This window comes from Rhinolophus hipposideros (assembly GCF_964194185.1).
Source record: "Rhinolophus hipposideros genome assembly, chromosome: 6".
NCBI lineage: Eukaryota > Metazoa > Chordata > Mammalia > Chiroptera > Rhinolophidae > Rhinolophus > Rhinolophus hipposideros.
Genome location: NC_138052.1, coordinates 48,246,982 through 48,264,142, shown reverse-complemented (window position 1 = coordinate 48,264,142; position 17,161 = coordinate 48,246,982). Strand labels below are relative to the sequence as shown.

Here is a 17,161-nt window from a genome sequence, read left to right as displayed (position 1 = left end):
TGAGAAGCTTGAGTTAGGGGAGGAAGACCTTGGCAGGGTGACGTGACACACAGCATTAAGTAGTTGCCTGGAGGAAGTTTAAGGAGGCAGCAAATGAAAAGGATATGTGAATAGGTACCTTTTTCAATGTAAGCAAATACTGAACTTTTGTGGATTTAGGTCCTTATTTTGATTTTATTATATGGCCTTTTGACCAGAAGTAACGTAAATTTGAATTAATCCAGCCTGTTTACACCTCCCAGACTTCATTATTCACCATCATTTCTTATTAGAATAGGTATAGATGTTCTTTAGAGCTAATTTATCGCCAACAAAACAAAACAAAAATAGGTTCAAAGAGAGATTAAGCCTAGGGACATAATCACGGGTGAGATATAGGCCAGAAATTGGGCCTCTGGAAGCTTGTGCTTGCTCTGGAGAGAAGAGGAAATACTTGTTGAATTTGCTGGGTGGGGAAGGTTATACCCAAAGGAAGGAATTATCAGTTTTTCAGCATAAGATCAAATTCCACATTTGAATCTTCACCTCATAAACCTATAAACCCCTTTGTTGCTCAAAGACCAAATTGGGAATTAGCTGCTGAATGAAGTAGAGGGACTTAGACAAAGAAAATAAGAACGGCAATTTTACTATTCCAGGCTTTTCTATGCTTTCACGTTCTGCAAAAGTAAGAATTACATCTATTTCTCTTTAAATAATTTTAGGGATAACTTTCATGGGTCTATTTTAAAAGTTAGCTTTTTAAACCGTCCAAAGAAAAATACAAACTTTTAATGCTTAATTTATGCTTAATGAAGAAAATTTGGAAAATGAGAAAGTATACAAGAAAATCCTTCATAAGACTACTTCCTGAAGAGTGTAAATATTTGAGTGTATTTTTTTCTGATACTTTTTCTATGGATCTCTTTATATATGCATAGAAGCAGAAATTGAGACCATTTGTCTTCTAAGTCAAATATGTGAATGTGTTGTTTTCCAAGCTCCTATAAATCACGACTAATGCAGCGTAGATGACGAGGAAATAGTTGGACAAACCACTCTTCTTTGTGACACACGGGCCAGACTGAAATGTTCAGTTGTACGGCACCCTCACCAGTCTCGAGCATGCTGACCATTTCCTTTTTCCCATCAACAGCAAACCCTCTGGCTCAGAACCAACACCTAAATCTCGCATCGCTGACCTTCCTCCTGCCAATCCCGATCACATCGGTGGATACAGACTCGCTACAGCCACTTTTGCTGGCATTGAAAACAAGTTTGGCCTTTATCTCCCCAAATTTAAATCTCCTAGTGTTCCAGTGGCTCAGCCCACGGCAGCAACCGCAGCTCAGTGATGAGCCGACCTTGAGTGGCCACATGGCGCCCTGGAGAGAGAGGCCTAGGAAAGCAGCCCTGTAATGTGTCCAGTCAGCTGCATGGTGCTGGCTGAGCTGGGGAGTCAAACTATTCTTTCTATATGACATATACATATATTTGTTTATAAAGTAACCATTTGCCCAGGAAAAAAAAACACAGCGCAGTTTCAAGCTTTAGTCTTCCGTGTCGAGATGTTTCTAAGCCTTGGCATGAATTAGTGTTCTAGCCTGCTTTGCACAGCTTGCACTTACAGCGACTGTACATATTGTACATCTTTGTACAGAGACATCTTGGCAACTCATCCCAACAAATCACATTTATAGAATGTAAAGCAGTTCTGAGTGGCTTGAAATGTACAGAATGTTTTGAAAGTGTTTTATTAAGAATCACACAAAAATAAATGTATTACAATTAAATTCATTCTCTTATTGGTGACTTATGGAAATGAATCATCAATATTGGATGTATTTAATTCCTAGCTTGTTTTCCATTCTGGAATCTAAGGTATTTGCTGATAAGAGGTATAACAGACCAGTTGTTGACACCATCGAATCAGAGCTCCGTGAGAAAGATGCCTGCCCGTGGGTGCCGGCGGACCAGGCTGATGACTTACGTGTGCTGATGTGTTTCCATTTGTACTTAATGTGTGTGTAGATCCTTCTCTGTCCATCAGTGAAAAGGCATTTCCTAGACAGCTCTCCTGTCAGTGTGCACATGAAAAGAGGGATGTCTCCAGCATTACAAGCTTAGTTTGGCCGTCCTCTGACACAGCAAGGCAAGGGCCTCGCTTTCAAGAGTAAAGGATACTTTGGCAATTTTCCTTCCTATGGATATGACTCCAATCAAAAATAAAATACACACCAAATATATGCATGTAGTTGGATTTTCCTTCATAAATATACTGATCGTGCTTTTTATTTTGATTCACTACCGATTCTAAATAACTCATGATCAAGTTTTCCTCTCTCCCACTTTTATAGGAAACAGTTTGATTTGGAAAGGACTGTGGTGGAATGAGGGGAGGAAGAAGAAAGAGAAAAGCTCTATCTTGTGATTTAGTGGGGTCTAGGTTCTTCCTTATGAATCCAAATACAAACTACTTATTCCAAAAGTCATTCACCAAGGGTGTGATTACTAATTTAGATCTCAACATGCGTCTTGACAGCCACATGTACTATTCACCGTGGTTGTGATCTGATGTGGAGCATAAGAATTTATTTACTTTAGCAAAGTGCTTTGGGAAAACATCATTGCTATTGCCAATGAGCCGGGATACGAGAATGTATGCAAATATTTTCAAGGGACAAGCCTGGAGATGGACCAAATCACTTAGTAACCCACACAGCACTCATCAGTTGATGGCTGACAGCACTGAAACAACTGTAGGCTCTCTCAAGGAACAAAGGAATTAGCTTTGAAAGCAAAGTTTTCAGTTCTCATTGGAATGGAATAAATAGCAATAATAGTTCTTTTGCTATTATCACCTGTTAAAAATATGCAAGTAGTCCATGGATGCTTTTATAAAAGATTCATATAATACTATACATATGTATATAGAGTAAGATGTGAAAGTACCCTCTTTACCCTGCTTCTCCCTTCACGACTCCCTGCCCCAGATGTTGTCACTGCTAACAGGTTAGAACATAAATTTGTAGTCTGTTTTTCATACATCTCTCTATATAAATATATACACAGATTCTTATTTTAAAAACAGGATTGTTTTTAAATCTATGTATGTGTCATTCTGTGACTCGCTTTTGTTCACTTAATGTCTTTGAGATCTTTCCATGCCCATTCATACAGATTTCTCTTAATGTTTCAATAGTTGCATAGTATTCCATTGTATGGGTTATGATATTCTCCTTTATTGACATTTACTCATTTTTTCACTATTGCAAACAATGCTGTAGTGAACAGTAAACATTTTTGTACACACATTTATGAGTACGTGCACTAGTATTTCATTAGGATATTTAAACTTAGAATTAGTAATTCACAACATATGGGTTTTACATTTTTTATATATATTGCTACATTATTCTTCAAAAAGTTTTTACTAATTTACTTTCCTACTGACAGCATATGAAAATGCCTATTTCTTTGCAATCTCAGCAAAAATGGGTATTATCAGTCTTACATTTTAGGCAAATCATGATACGTGATTACTGTTGTTATGATTTTCATTTTCCTCATTACTAGTAAGGTTGAATGTCTTTTCATATTTACTGGCCATTTGTTTATTATTATGGTATAGAAAGTACATGAAACACGTATGTATGTATACACAGACATACACACATGCACCTATACATTTTAAACAATCATAATGCAAACAGCCCTGTAACCATCCAGGTCAACGAACAGAATATTTCTAACACCTTGTATGTTCCCCCACACAATCCTCCTCGTCATAACCCTCTCTCCTCTTTAGTACCATCTCTACTCTTCGTGTCTTTGCTATTTTTCAGTTTTACCATATAGTAAATGGTATATAGTAAATTTTTCAGTTTTACCACATATAGTGTGTGTATACGAGTATAGATGTATGTGTGTATGTGTTTGTATGTGTGTATTCCTAAACACTATTAGTTCCTGGCTTTGAAATTTATATGAATCAAATTATATTGTATACTTTTGAGACTTGTTTCTTTTGCTAAACATTATAAGATTCAGCCATATAATTGTATGTAGCTATAGTTTGCTTGTTTCATTTATGAATATATTACAATTTATTTTTCCATTTAACTCTGGACATCTGGGTTGTTTCCAATTTGGGGATATTACAAACAGCACTGCTCTGCATTTTTTGATGTATATTTTGGAGAATGCATTTTTAAAAGGAAATATACCTAAGAGCAGAACCACAAAGGTACAGGGGTTGTTAGATTCAACTTTGCGCGATCATGCCAAACTACTTGCCAGAGATTCTCGCACTGATTTATATTCTCCCATAGGTATATATGTTATCTCATGTGGCTTTAATTAGCATTTTCCATGAAATGAGACTGAACACCTTTCATATGTTCATATACACATTGTTCTTCAGAAAGACATTCATTTACTTTGCTATTGATGGCACATGACAATGTCAATTTATTGGCTACTTGGATTCCATCTTTGGTGAGTGAAGTATGTGTTAAAGTCTCTTGTTCATTTTTCTCAATAATTGGCAAGGGGTTCTTTATATATTCTGGATACTACTCCTTTATGAGTTGTGTTGAAAAATCTTTTCCCAGTTTGTGACTTGTCTTTTCACAATGTTGATATGTTAACATTTTAATTTTAATATGTTCAAATATATCAATTTTCCCCTTATGATCAGCATGTTTTATATTTCATTTAAAAAATTTCTTACTCTCTCCAGGTCGTGAATACGATTGATATTTTCTTCTTAAATGCTTTATAGTTTTGCCTCTCACACTGAGGTTTCATCCTACGTGGAACTATCTTTGGCCTGTCATATGAGGTAATACTTTTGTTTCTTTACATGGTTACTTTGTAGTCCCAGTACTGTTTATTGAAATGACCTTCCTTTCCCTACTGCTTGAAGTGCCTCTCCTGTTAGATATTAAGGGGATTTATGCAAAGACTTATTTCTGGACTTTTTATTTATTTTTTAATTGGTCTTTCCCTGTGCCAATATACACTCTTAAAAAAAAAGTTTTGGTACATAGTGTAGCAAATTCTTTCACCCTGTTGTTCTCTAAGAACCTGTGGGTTCTTGATTCTTTGCTCTTCTTATCAATTTTAGAAACAGTTTGTCAGTTTCTTCCCCAAAACTAAACAAACCAAACCCATTGAGATTTTGATTGGAGTTGCAATGATTCTATAATGATGGAGAATTTACATCATATTGGGCCTTCTCATCCATGAACATTATATATCTCTTATTTAAATATTTTTAATGTCTTAGTAAAATGTTATCATCAAAGAGGTCTTGTACATTGTATGTGTGTGTACATACGAGGTTGCCCCCCAAAATGTACACATTTTAAGAAAGGAAAATGTATTAAAACTAATACTTTATATCTAAAAAAAGGTGAATGCGAATCACGTTTGACTTCTGCAATTACAAGAGGTGCTCAAAGTGGTTACCATCAGCCTAATTTTAATACCGTTTTTTCTTTTCTTAAAATGTGTACACATTTTTTGGCACCCTGTGTACATTCATTCCTAGGTATGTTATATACTTGATACTATTATATCTCTTTAAAAATGTAATTCCTGATATACAGGAATATAATTGAGTTTCCCCCCCCTTTATTTTCAAAAATATCACACGTACAGAAAAGTTTGAAGAGGTAAAACTAGATTCACTTAGATTTTTCCATATTTGGTAAAACTAGATTCAACTAGATTCACTTAGATTTTTTCATATTTGCTTTACTTTTATACATTTTTTTCCTGAATGTTGCAGACACCATGGTACTTCATCCCTAAATAGTTCAGCATACATCTCCTAAGAATAAGGACATTCTGTAACCAGTCAGTATCATCACACATATCAATAACTTTGTATTATCATCTAATATTCATTTTAAATTCAAACTTACCCAAATACTCCAGAAATGTCTTTTTTGTGGATACAGAATCTAAGCAAGGTTGATTAGATTGGTTGTCTTAATCCTGGAATAGTCCCCTGCTTTTTTATGTTTGTTTGTCCTTAACATTTAAGTCATTTGTCTGACAGAATGTCCCAGATTGTTTATCTGTGTCCTTGTGGTGTTGTCTGACTTGTCTCAATACTATAAACAGGAAGTTAGTCTAGTGGTACAGTTAAATATTCTTTTTAACAACTTTACTGAGGTCTTCTTTACAGAGCTATAAAAACATTATCACAGTCCAATTTTACTACATTTCCATCACCTCCCCAAATGTAAGATCAATCACTGTTACTATTGTATGAATGTTACCACTTCCCCGTATCTTCACCAACACTATGTTTTGTCTTTTCTATAGTTATTCAGTGGTTGTGAAGTGAGACTACATTGTGGTTTTAATTTGCATTTCCCTAATGACTAACGATGTTGGGCATCTTTTCATGTGCTTAGACATTTGTGTTTAAGTCTTTTACCTATTTTTAAATTGGGGTTTGTCCTTTTATTATTGAGCTGGAATTGTTCTTTATAGATTCTGTATGAGTCCTATATCAGATTTGAAATTACTTTCTCCCACTCTGTTTTCTTAATGGTGTGTTTTGAAGCACAAAAGTTTTAAATTGTGATTAAATTTTGAAAATCAATTTTATGGATCACACTTTTGGTGTCATCTAAAAACTCTGCCTAAACCAATCTTTTCTTTGAAAAAAATTTACATTTTAACTTTTATATTTAGATTTATGATCTATTTTGAGTTAATGTATGTGTATGGTGTGAAGGATCTAAATTCATCTTTTTTCATGTGGCTATCCATTGTCTCAGCACCATTTATTGAAAAAAATTCTTTCCCCGTGAATTACTTTGTCCCTTTTGCAAAAATGAACTGACTATACATGTAAGGGTTTATATCTAGACTCTCAGTTGTTTTCTTCATCTACGTGACTGTACTTGTGCCAGTACCACAGTCTTGATTACTGTAGCTTCATATTAAGGTTTTAAATAGGAAAGTGTAAATCTTCCACCTTTGTTCTTTTTAACATTTTGGCTCGATCTTTTGAATTTCCATATAAATTTCAGATTAGTTTTTCAGTTTCTTAAAAAAAAGTCAGTTGGTATTTTGATAGTTTGTTGAATTTATAGATCAATTTGGGGTGAACTGCTATCTTAACAATCTTGTCTTCCAATCCTTGAATTTGGAATCTCTATTTTTTAGCTCATTTAAAATTTCAGCCATGTTTTGTAGAGGTCTGGTACTTCTTTCATTACATTTATTCCTAAGTGTTTTATTGTTTGATATTTTTTATGAATGGAGTTATTTCTTAATTGTTTTTAGATTGTTCAGTTAGTATACAGAATACAACTGATTTTTCTATATTGATCTTGTATCCTACAACCTTGCTGAACTGATTAGTTTTGATAGTTGGGTTTTGTTTTTAATATGTCTCATTTCGTATTAAAAACAAAACCCAACTATCAAAACTAATGAGTTCAGCAAGGTTGTAGGATACAAGATCAGTATGTTCCTCTCTTCCTCCTTTACTGCTTTGTGTAAAATTGACATGTGGTAGTATACCATTTCAATTCCTCTGTTTCTACTATTTTAAAAAATATTTTTTCAAGAGCAATTTTAGATTCACAGCAAAATTGAGGCAGATTTCCCAGCTAGTCCCCGCCCCCACACGTGCACAGCTTCGCCCATTATCACCATCCCCCACCACAGTGGTGCATTTGTTACACTCGATGAACCAACATTAGCACATCAGAATCACCCAAAGTCCAGTTTGAAGGCATTCTATGGATTTGGACTAATGTCTGTTGACATGTATCTGTCATTATGGTATCATCAAGTATTTTCACTGCCCTAAAAATCCTCTGTGCTCCACCCATTTATCCATCCCCTTCCCCGCAACACCTGACAAACACTGATGTTTTTGTTTCCATAGTTTTGCCTTTTCCAGAATGTCATATATTTGGCATCATGTAGTATGTAGCGTTTTCAGATTGGCTTTGTTCACTTAGTAATATACAATTGAAATTCCTCCATGTTTTTTCATGGCTTCAGAGCTCATTTCTTTTCAGTGCTGAATATGCCATTGTCTGGATGTACCACAGTTTATTGATCATTCATCTACTGAAGGGCATCTTGGTTGCCTCCAACTTTTGGCAGTTATGACTAAAGCTGCTATAAACACCCAAGGACAGGTTTTTGTATGGGCATACATTTTCAGCTCCTTTGAGTAAATACTATAGAGTGGATTTGCTGGATCAGATGGTGAGTATATTTAGTTTTATAAGAGACTACCCAACTGTCTTCCAAGTGGCTGTACTATTTTGCATTCCCACCAGCAAAGAATGACAGTTCCTGTTACCCCACATCCTCATCAGCGTTTGGTGTTGTCAGTGTTCAGAGTTTGGTCCTCCTAATGGCTACGTAGTGGTCAGTGTTCAGAGTTTGGTCCTCCTAATGGCTACGTAGTGGTTATCTCGTTGTTTTAATCTGCACTTCCCTGATGACATGTGATATGGAGCACCTTGTCACATGTTTACTTGCCATCTGTATATCCTCTTTGGTGAGGTGTTTTTTAAGGTCTTTGGACCATTTTTTAATGGATTGTTATTGAGTTTCAAGAGTTTCTTGTATACAGTGGGTGCCAAAAAATGTATACACATTTTACGAAAGGAAAACTATTAAAATTGTAACATTCAATATATACCAATAACAAAAGATGAATACAAGTCATGTGTGACTTCTGCAATTACAAGAGGTGCTCAAAGTGGTTACCATCAGCGTCCAGACACTTGTGATTACGGCGAACTACTGCTTGAGCAATGCTGACCAAAGTGTCCACTTGTGTACATTTTTTTGGCACCCCCGGTATTTTGGATAACAGTCCTTTGTCAGATGTGGCTTTTACAAATAATTTTTCCCATTCTATGGCTTGTCTTCTGAGTTTTTTGACATTATTTTTCACAGAGCAGAAGTTTTTCATTTTAACAAAGTCCAGCTTATCAGTTACTTCTTTCATGGATTGTGTTGTGCTCGTATGTTAAAAGTCACCACATTACTTAGGTGTTCTCCTTTATCTTTAGGAGTTTTATAATTGTGTTGTAGGTTGGGTTCCGTTTTGAGTTAATTTTTGTGAAGGGTGGATGTGTTATTCCCCTGCAGCATTCATTTTACAACAGAGAGGATAAAGGTCTAGAGATGAAGGATCTGCCGAAGCTGAGGAGCAAAAAATCCTCGGGGCAGTCTTCTGTAAATCACACTGTACTATCTAATTTTCAACACAAAACACAAAAGTCCTTTTTCTCAATTAATATAAATCCTACTCAAGTAGCTCCTGAGTTTCAGGAAGACTAAGGCCATTTCTTTTGCCTCTGGAGGATGGAGTGGCCTCCAAATCCATCTAATGAGAAATTCATGATTGTATCAAACACTGAAAATGAGGCCCATTAGGAAGGGCTTAGTCATTTTACTAGGTTTCATTAACAAGTCTGGTTTTGACTTATTTCTGGAAATCATACTTTAGATACAGTGAGACAGAGATCTCCCAATCCAGATGTGAGTTAGATAAAAGTTATTTCTGCAGGACCAACCTTCGGTCCTCTATGTCTGACAGCTACACACAGGTCCCCAGTGACTGAAGCTCCCCTTCTAATGATCATCCTCCTACAATAAACACGCGCCCGTGTCCCCCCAAAAAGAAGACCTCGCCGGACAATCAGCTCTAAGGCGTCTTTTGGAGCAAAAATTAATATAAGACCCTGTCTTATTTTACTATAATATAAGACCCGGTCTTATAGATTATATAATCTATATTAATGTCTGCTCCAAAAGACGCATTAGAGCTGATTGTCTGGCTGGGTCTTATTTTCGGGAAAACACGATAGTTCCAAGGGGACTGACTCTAGGGAAGAATGCAGGGCACTGCATAAGTTGTGACAAATAACTGGCATTCTCCAGATTTTTGTGGAAGTGACTATTCTAGTTCTGCTACTATAATAGCTGGGTTAGTCTAGAATCAAATTTGTTTTCTTCTTATTTTGAAAAGGGGGTTCCACTTCTTTTCTAAGGCTCCAGATATCACAATCCACGTTTTACACATGACTAACATAAGAACAACAGCTTAGTATAGGCTGGACATTTGGTGAGGGTCATTTTTTCTATTAGCATAATTTGTAATTTGACCATAGAATAAGAGAAAAAATTCCTAGGAAAATTTCCTTAAGAGCAATTAATATTTCCCTCTCAGTTTACTGCTACTCCTAAATATCTGAGTTCAAATTGTGATATTTCTTAGAATTAAAAAAAATTTTTCTTGAATACCAACCCACTTAGAACTTAGAAGATGAGATCTTGTTACATTGTACAGATCACCACACAAAACGGTCTCTCTCCATTCTAGTATTTTTAAAAAATATGAAATAAAAAGGAAAATATCCCCATTTGTGTGGTACTTTATAATTTACAAGTCTTCATATACACAGTGTCTTACGTAATCTTCACAGAAAATAAGCATTTTCCTCACTTAACGGATGAAAATACTGCTCTTTGTCCCAGGTGACATTTCTGTTAATGGGGAGATCAGGAAAACAGAACTTGGGTCTTTTGAGCCCAGTGTTCTGTTTCTCATATACGAGGCCACCTTTAAGTATAAGAAATTTTGGTTCCAAAGCATTTCCATTACTTTGTTCAGAAAAAAATTTTTTTCTTCTTTTTAAATCTAGTATAAAAGTTCACAAAAGATAAAATTACTTGCCATCAAAGCTTTACTGGGGGCACACCTGATTTCTGGAGTCACGGAGTCAGGTCTCTGCTTGTGCAGCACCACATAGGAGCGTCCTACACCCTACACAATCGCTACCCCACAGCTTTCTGACCAAATCAAGTACATTAGAACAGAAGCAGGATAATACATTACCAGAGACCCGAATAAATGACCTCACAAAGTGAAACAGACCTTTCTGAAAGCTTACCTGAGCACAAGCTGTTCCATCCTCTGACTTGGAACTGGTAATGGAATATTAAGAAGCCAAAACTGAGCTTCCTGCTATGAAACTAACAACGCAAAATACTGTAATTTTAGAAAAGTTTGTAAAAGATTGCTGATTGGCTCTGTTGAAATTATCAGTATCTAGGAGCTACATTCTGAAAACTTAAATACCTGAAATCCATTCAAACTTTAAGAAGCTGGGGAATTGTGAACATGGTAGGCAGAAAGAGAATCTATAAACCTAAAGTCCAACAAAAGGTCTGAGAGTGTCGGTCTATTGAGAACACATTACAATTATATGAGTATCCAAAGTCTTCCAATTGGCCTTCTGGTTGGGATTGTAGCATCTTTTTCTAAAATGTGTTTCTTATATGTGCAAAGGATTTTAAAAATATAATACGCTAGGTACAAGCAAATTATTACCTTATAAGGGCAATAAGAGTGAAGATATTGGTTAAAAGAATGTTCTTAATGGTAATCCTCTACTGCAAAAGAAATACTGAACATGGGTGTTTTATTCTTGCCTTTGAGTAACTTTCCAGTTCCCTGGTAGCACTATAAGCCCCAGAATCTATAAATCAGATCTGTAAATAATTTTCCAGCATTTTTTAATGAGTCAGAAATGATTTCCAGGTATTTTTTCCAAACCTGCAAGATTCCTAGTTGCCTAGCAATCAGCAAGATGATCGCAGAAAAGCAAATTCCTTTCTTGCTGCTATGTAGCTTGGGAAAAAGAAAAAAACTTCAGTGAGACTCCCATCACTAAATCATCAAACGAGGCAAAGCTGATGGCTTTTTACCCAAGACTCAGGCCTAAGATTCAGACATGACACTAACACCTTGGATGCTGTGTCATGTTTTAAATAACTGTTTTCACAGCCATTGAACAACCAAAGCTGAGATTGAAGCTCCATTCTCTTGGTATGTACCTAATTGTACAGCTTTTTCTATTTAGAAAATTTCACAGTAACAATGTTGAAATACAGGGGTTGTAGAAAAGACATTTAAAAATGCACTGGCCAATAGAATGGGAATGAAAAATCATGCTTCACACCAGATTTTGATTGATTGATTGATTCATTAATTTAGGCCTTTCCTTTCCATATGATTCAAGTGGTAAAGGTTACAGTCTATCAGGACCAGTACAAAATAGAATGAATCAACATTTTCATAATACTGAAAGACAAGGAACATCCCTAACACAACTTTCCTTTAGTTCCCCTAAATTTTAGGTCATCCATTTTATCAAGATGCAGTATTCCAGCATTATTGCAATATTTTATATCTAGATTTTTAAAACTTTGTAGGGAACTGGATCTATAAACAGGAAGATAGCTTGTACCAATACAGTTTTTAGTTTAAATGACACCAAAAAAAGATTTGTTTCTGAGAGTTACTGCCTGTTAATTACTGTCTGCAAAACTGAGTATTCTTCCTCAACACAAACAAGGGTAACCAATCATCTTTTTTCCCATTCAGAAAGAGAATAACCAAACAATAAACACAAAATATGAAATTAGCCAGAAAGCTATAGCTTGTTTCCCACTCAGAGAAAAATAAACTGGTAAAAACTAAGGTACATTTCTATAACTGGATATTTTTCAAAATCATAAAGTTTTCATTTCTAATAGTATAAAGAGCTGTGCTACACTTTTTCTAGTCAACTTAATCTGTCAAAAGATTTTACATCAATATGACAGTCTCAGTACTTTCCCTTCTGCTATTATCTAGTCAACCTTAAAAAGCAATTCCTCACATTAAATTCATGTGTTCCTAAAAATGTAAACTAAAGTTAAATGGGCAAAGGTCCACATTGAATTTTGGGGAGGGAAGTAGAAGACGTCACTCCTTCAAAGGAAAAATTCTGGGGTGGTATTTTACAAATACTTACCAATTTTATTCTTTCACAATTGAACACATCTACTTGAATCCAATGAGCATCTGATTTTCCATATCTCGTTTTCCAACCTTAGTCATAATTATGTTTTCCCTTTTTCTAGTCATTTTTACAAACTGAAGGCAAAATATAATAATTACTACAGTGATTACATGAATTTTACATACAAGACAGTGTGACCCTGTTGAAATCGAACTTTCAACTCACAGACATTGCTATCATGAGATAAGATGTTTGCCTGCTGATATAAAAAACTTATCTTTGGTATACAATAGATAATTATGGGGTGTCAATTTATAAAAACAATATATAAAAATGAAGAATTTCCTGAAGTAATTACAATTAATAATTTTAGAGCTGGAAGGCAATTTTAGAAATCATCTAATCCAAATTTAATTTGAAGATAAAAAGAATGAGGCACAGACGGATGGAAAAACTTGGCTAAAATCACACTTCTCAAGGGTGCTAGAGTTAGAACCAGAGTTAGGCTTAATATTCCTGGTCAATTATTCCTTATACAATACTCATAATTAAAAAGTTTTATTTGGAAATTTATCCCAACAGATCTTCATTAGAATTATTTTTTTAAAAATCAAACGTAACAAAAATGTTCAAATTTGATTTCTATTCTTCCTACTTCATGTTCTGTTGAATAAATGATGAACTTGAGAAAGACAAAAGGTCAAGATTAAGGAAAGGGACAATTTAGAGGGGATAAAATCAAGCTCTGATCATAATCCTTTCTTCTAGTCCTGAAATAGGTTGATTTCAACACTAATTCTTAAATATTTGTCACTTACCTTTCAGACTTGTAGACAAGGTTGTGGTAACAGACCTCGGATGTGGAATTGATTCAATGACCAAGTTCATTTGAGCACTTTCCCTTCATGACTACCACAACTATGAAGTCAGTTTCTCTCAAAGGAGGTTTTAGTCTCAGAGAGCTCATGTACATAGTAATCTCAATGAGTGAAAATAGTAGACATCTTTTTGTTTATTCTTTAAACTAAATATATCTTAAATGGAACGAAAATCAGGGAGTAAAGCAAAAGTTAACATAGGAGAAATTTTTTCACTGACAGATTATCTCCACATCAGTTCATAATGCACTGAGAGCTATGATATACTATATGGTATATTTAAGGCACAAAGCGTTACAAGAGTTGAAGTGGCTGCTTACAACAGGAACTTAAAGATATGAAAAAAGATACTTTATAATAGACAGAAAAATTAAAATTATAAGAAGTAAAATAAATGAAAATTTGAAAAGTTAAAACATATTTGTTTTTTATTTATATGTAGCTATCACATGAATTATAAAGAAGCAAAAGGGTATCAGAATGTAACCTAAATAGATGTAAGCGTGCCATGGCTAAGAATAAACAATGTTCCTACATATTATGGTGAGTGAGAACATTATCAGTATAATGGGATTATGATTATTTAAAAATATGCAGAACTTATTTAATTTGTGCTTTAGAAATAACTGTATATAGTGTTGTAAGTTGAAAAGAATTCAAAAGAATAACTAATACCAAAGACACCTGTGTATATGAATCCAAAAAAGGCTGCATTCAATAAAGTCAATCAGTTGTATTAAAAATGACACAAATCCAAAACAAGATGCATGTTATATATAAAAAAGGACATTGTAAGATTTGCTTGCTGCATTAAATCCATGGTTTAATCCACAAAATTTCGTTTGAATTATCGTTAAGACAGAAGCATGCAAATAGTCTTAGGATCTACTTAGTTTCCCGAAATCCACTACGGCTGCAGGAGCCCTTCAGGAGCTAGGCAGGCATGCGGGTGGCCGCCTCCTCCTCGGCATCTGCTCGGTTTGCATTAATTTCTGCAAGTGTTCGGCCGAATCGTGCCCATTCATCGTTTCGGGGAACGGCAACCTGCTGTTGAAAGACAACGTGTTATGTATACTGAAATACTGAAATACCCCTATTATTCAGTTTGTTTTCAAATTTTCCATTAAAAAGTAATAATTGACCTGAATGGCCTTTCCATAATTATAGGGACTATAACAATGATTTACAACATTCTGAAACAACAGACAGTATTTGTGAAGTGTGTTTTGACAGCCTCACAAATGACTTTGTTGTTACCACCACCAGTGCGAGAGAAAATAACAATGGTGCTCTGTAACTAACTCCTACGCACGATCTCGTGAATTTCGCTGGTGGGGAGGAACACCTTAAATTTTTTTACTTCTTGCACCATCCCTAGTATGAAATACTTTCTGAAGGATGGTTCAAAAGAGCTGGTTTCTTATAATTATTTATTTTTGTTTGGAGCATAAGATAACCTTTTTTGGTATCTTAATCCCTCCTCAGAAGGTGTGCTACTTCTTTCTGCTTTTTTGATGTACCAATAGAAAAAAGGAAAAAGAAGCCTGTGATGCTTTTGCCTCACTGAAGCACTCCAATAACCCAAAATCTTTGGTAATTGTTATTATAATATTAGAGGAATGTCACACTGCCATATTAGGGCACGAGCCATTCACTGTGGTGAATGGATGTGTCTGTTTCTAAATCTACCATATTAGATTAGATTAGGTTCCATTTGACAGTGATCCAACCCAAAATGGTAGCTACCAGCCACATGTGACTACTTACATTTAAATGATTTAAAATTAAATTTAAAATGAATGTATTCAGTTGTACGAGCCACACCTAAGTGTTCCGTAGCCATATGTGGCTAGTGGTTACCATATTGGACTGCAGATACAGAGCAATTTTACCATGCAGATGGTTCTACTGGCTGTTCAAAATGAATCAATCTACCTCCCTCCAGATCCAATTGCTAGAGGCTGTGGGGTGTCCAGAGAGGACAGGAATCATAAGGCACAGTAAAAGAAGGAGTAATAAGGTGCTAGCAAGGACTAAAAAAAGGAAATCTTTACTCCTGGGCATTGTGTGCAGCCAACCCAAGCATGAAAGATGACAGAGCTGCAACTCATCTCGTTGGATTCAATGACAGTGGCTTTACAACAAGGCTCAAGAGTCAAGATTCACATTTCACAATGTCATCAGGTAACTCAAAAAGTATTACTTCTGATTTCTACTACCTGGCCCAAACAAATCTATGAATACAGAAAAACAAAATCTTATCTCAGTATCAATTCTGTAAAGCCTCAAAGTCCAACTATAATCCAAATGTCTTCTTTTGCCTCAAGAATTTCTAATTCCAGCAATGCATGCTTCAAGAAACAAGGTACTTCCAACATATGATATTACCCTCAAAAGTCCTGTGTATGGGGACACAGGACTTCCAGTTTAGAAAGAAAATTAATCTCAAGAGTTATTTCTGTGATGGAAAGTAAGTTTTATCTTTACAACCTCAGTTTATACAATTCATGAACCTTAAAGACTAGCTTTAGCCATGAAAATATCGTTACTACAATGCTGTGAAAGCTAAATAAATGCGTCAAAATTATAGGCAGTGAGCCCCGTACCTCTCCCACATCATATATGACAATCTGTCCTTCAGAATCACCCACGGCAATCTCTCTTCCAGAATGGGTCCATCTTACACGATTAAGAGCAGGATTACCCTCCACAGAAATGCTGGCAGTTGGTACCTAAAGTCATTTAAAATACAGTGCAGTGTTAAAAGTCTCATCAAGATTTCTATAAACATGTAAAACAGTAATTCTTTTTTCTTCCAACCTGGCTACATTTTTAAAGACAAAGATGAAAATAGATAAAGAATTTTCCCAACTTTCTTTCTGTTCAGTGATACATTATGAATGACATTATAGTCAATCCTTGAAAATGGTTTGGGAAAATAAGTCCTTATATCAGAAATTCTCATATGACTAGATACATCATTTTGAAAGATATTCTCTTTAATAAAACAGTCTTTGTTGTTGTTTTAACTTATTTAAGAAGTCAAGCTGTTTGAAAACAGATGGCAAAAACCCCATTTTAAAGAAACATTTCAAAAGCCTTAATAAACAGATTACGGTCCAATTTTAGAGGCCGGGAATTACTTTTGTAGCTTGCATCTGTCAGCTGAAACCTGTGATTTGATCCAGTTCCTAGAAACAGGTTTCTACTGAAGGTAGAGTATGGGTCTTTCCAAAGCCCCTTGTTCCCAGCTGTCTGGAGCAGGGAGAATGATGGCACCAACACATGGTACCTTTCCCGTGGAATATGACTGTGTATCTCTCCTATGTCGAGGAAAAGATGTTTATTTGCCACACACAGAGCAAACATTCAATGTTTGACTCAGATCAGGAGCACAATAAATTTTTTAAAAATTTGAAATATGATTAAAAATAATCCTTCTAATTGACATCAGTT

General features: G+C 35.2%; 2 protein-coding genes across 16 annotated transcripts in view; one reads left to right on the top strand and one right to left on the bottom strand.

Annotated features, from left to right (window-relative positions):
• Positions 1-4,673, top strand: part of SLC25A12 (solute carrier family 25 member 12) — a 166,470-nt gene extending 161,797 nt beyond the window's left edge. For all 5 annotated transcript variants that reach the window (XM_081052772.1, XM_081052775.1, XM_081052773.1 and 2 more), the window contains one exon: positions 1,136-4,673. In XM_081052772.1, the coding sequence (XP_080908898.1) occupies positions 1,136-1,334 (199 nt within the window). In that variant the 3' untranslated portion in view covers positions 1,335-4,673. The remainder of the gene's footprint in view (positions 1-1,135) is intronic.
• Positions 4,674-14,423: 9,750 nt separating this feature from the next.
• Positions 14,424-17,161, bottom strand: part of DYNC1I2 (dynein cytoplasmic 1 intermediate chain 2) — a gene marked incomplete at its 5' end in the record, with an annotated part of 47,897 nt that continues 45,159 nt past the window's right edge. For 8 of the 11 annotated variants that reach the window (XM_081050880.1, XM_081050871.1, XM_081050876.1 and 5 more), the window contains 2 exons: positions 14,424-14,752; positions 16,312-16,437. In XM_081050880.1, the coding sequence (XP_080907006.1) occupies positions 14,639-14,752; positions 16,312-16,437 (240 nt within the window). In that variant the 3' untranslated portion in view covers positions 14,424-14,638. The remainder of the gene's footprint in view (positions 14,753-16,311; positions 16,438-17,161) is intronic. The other 3 variants (XM_081050877.1, XM_081050872.1, XM_081050873.1) reach the window with 1 other exon arrangement.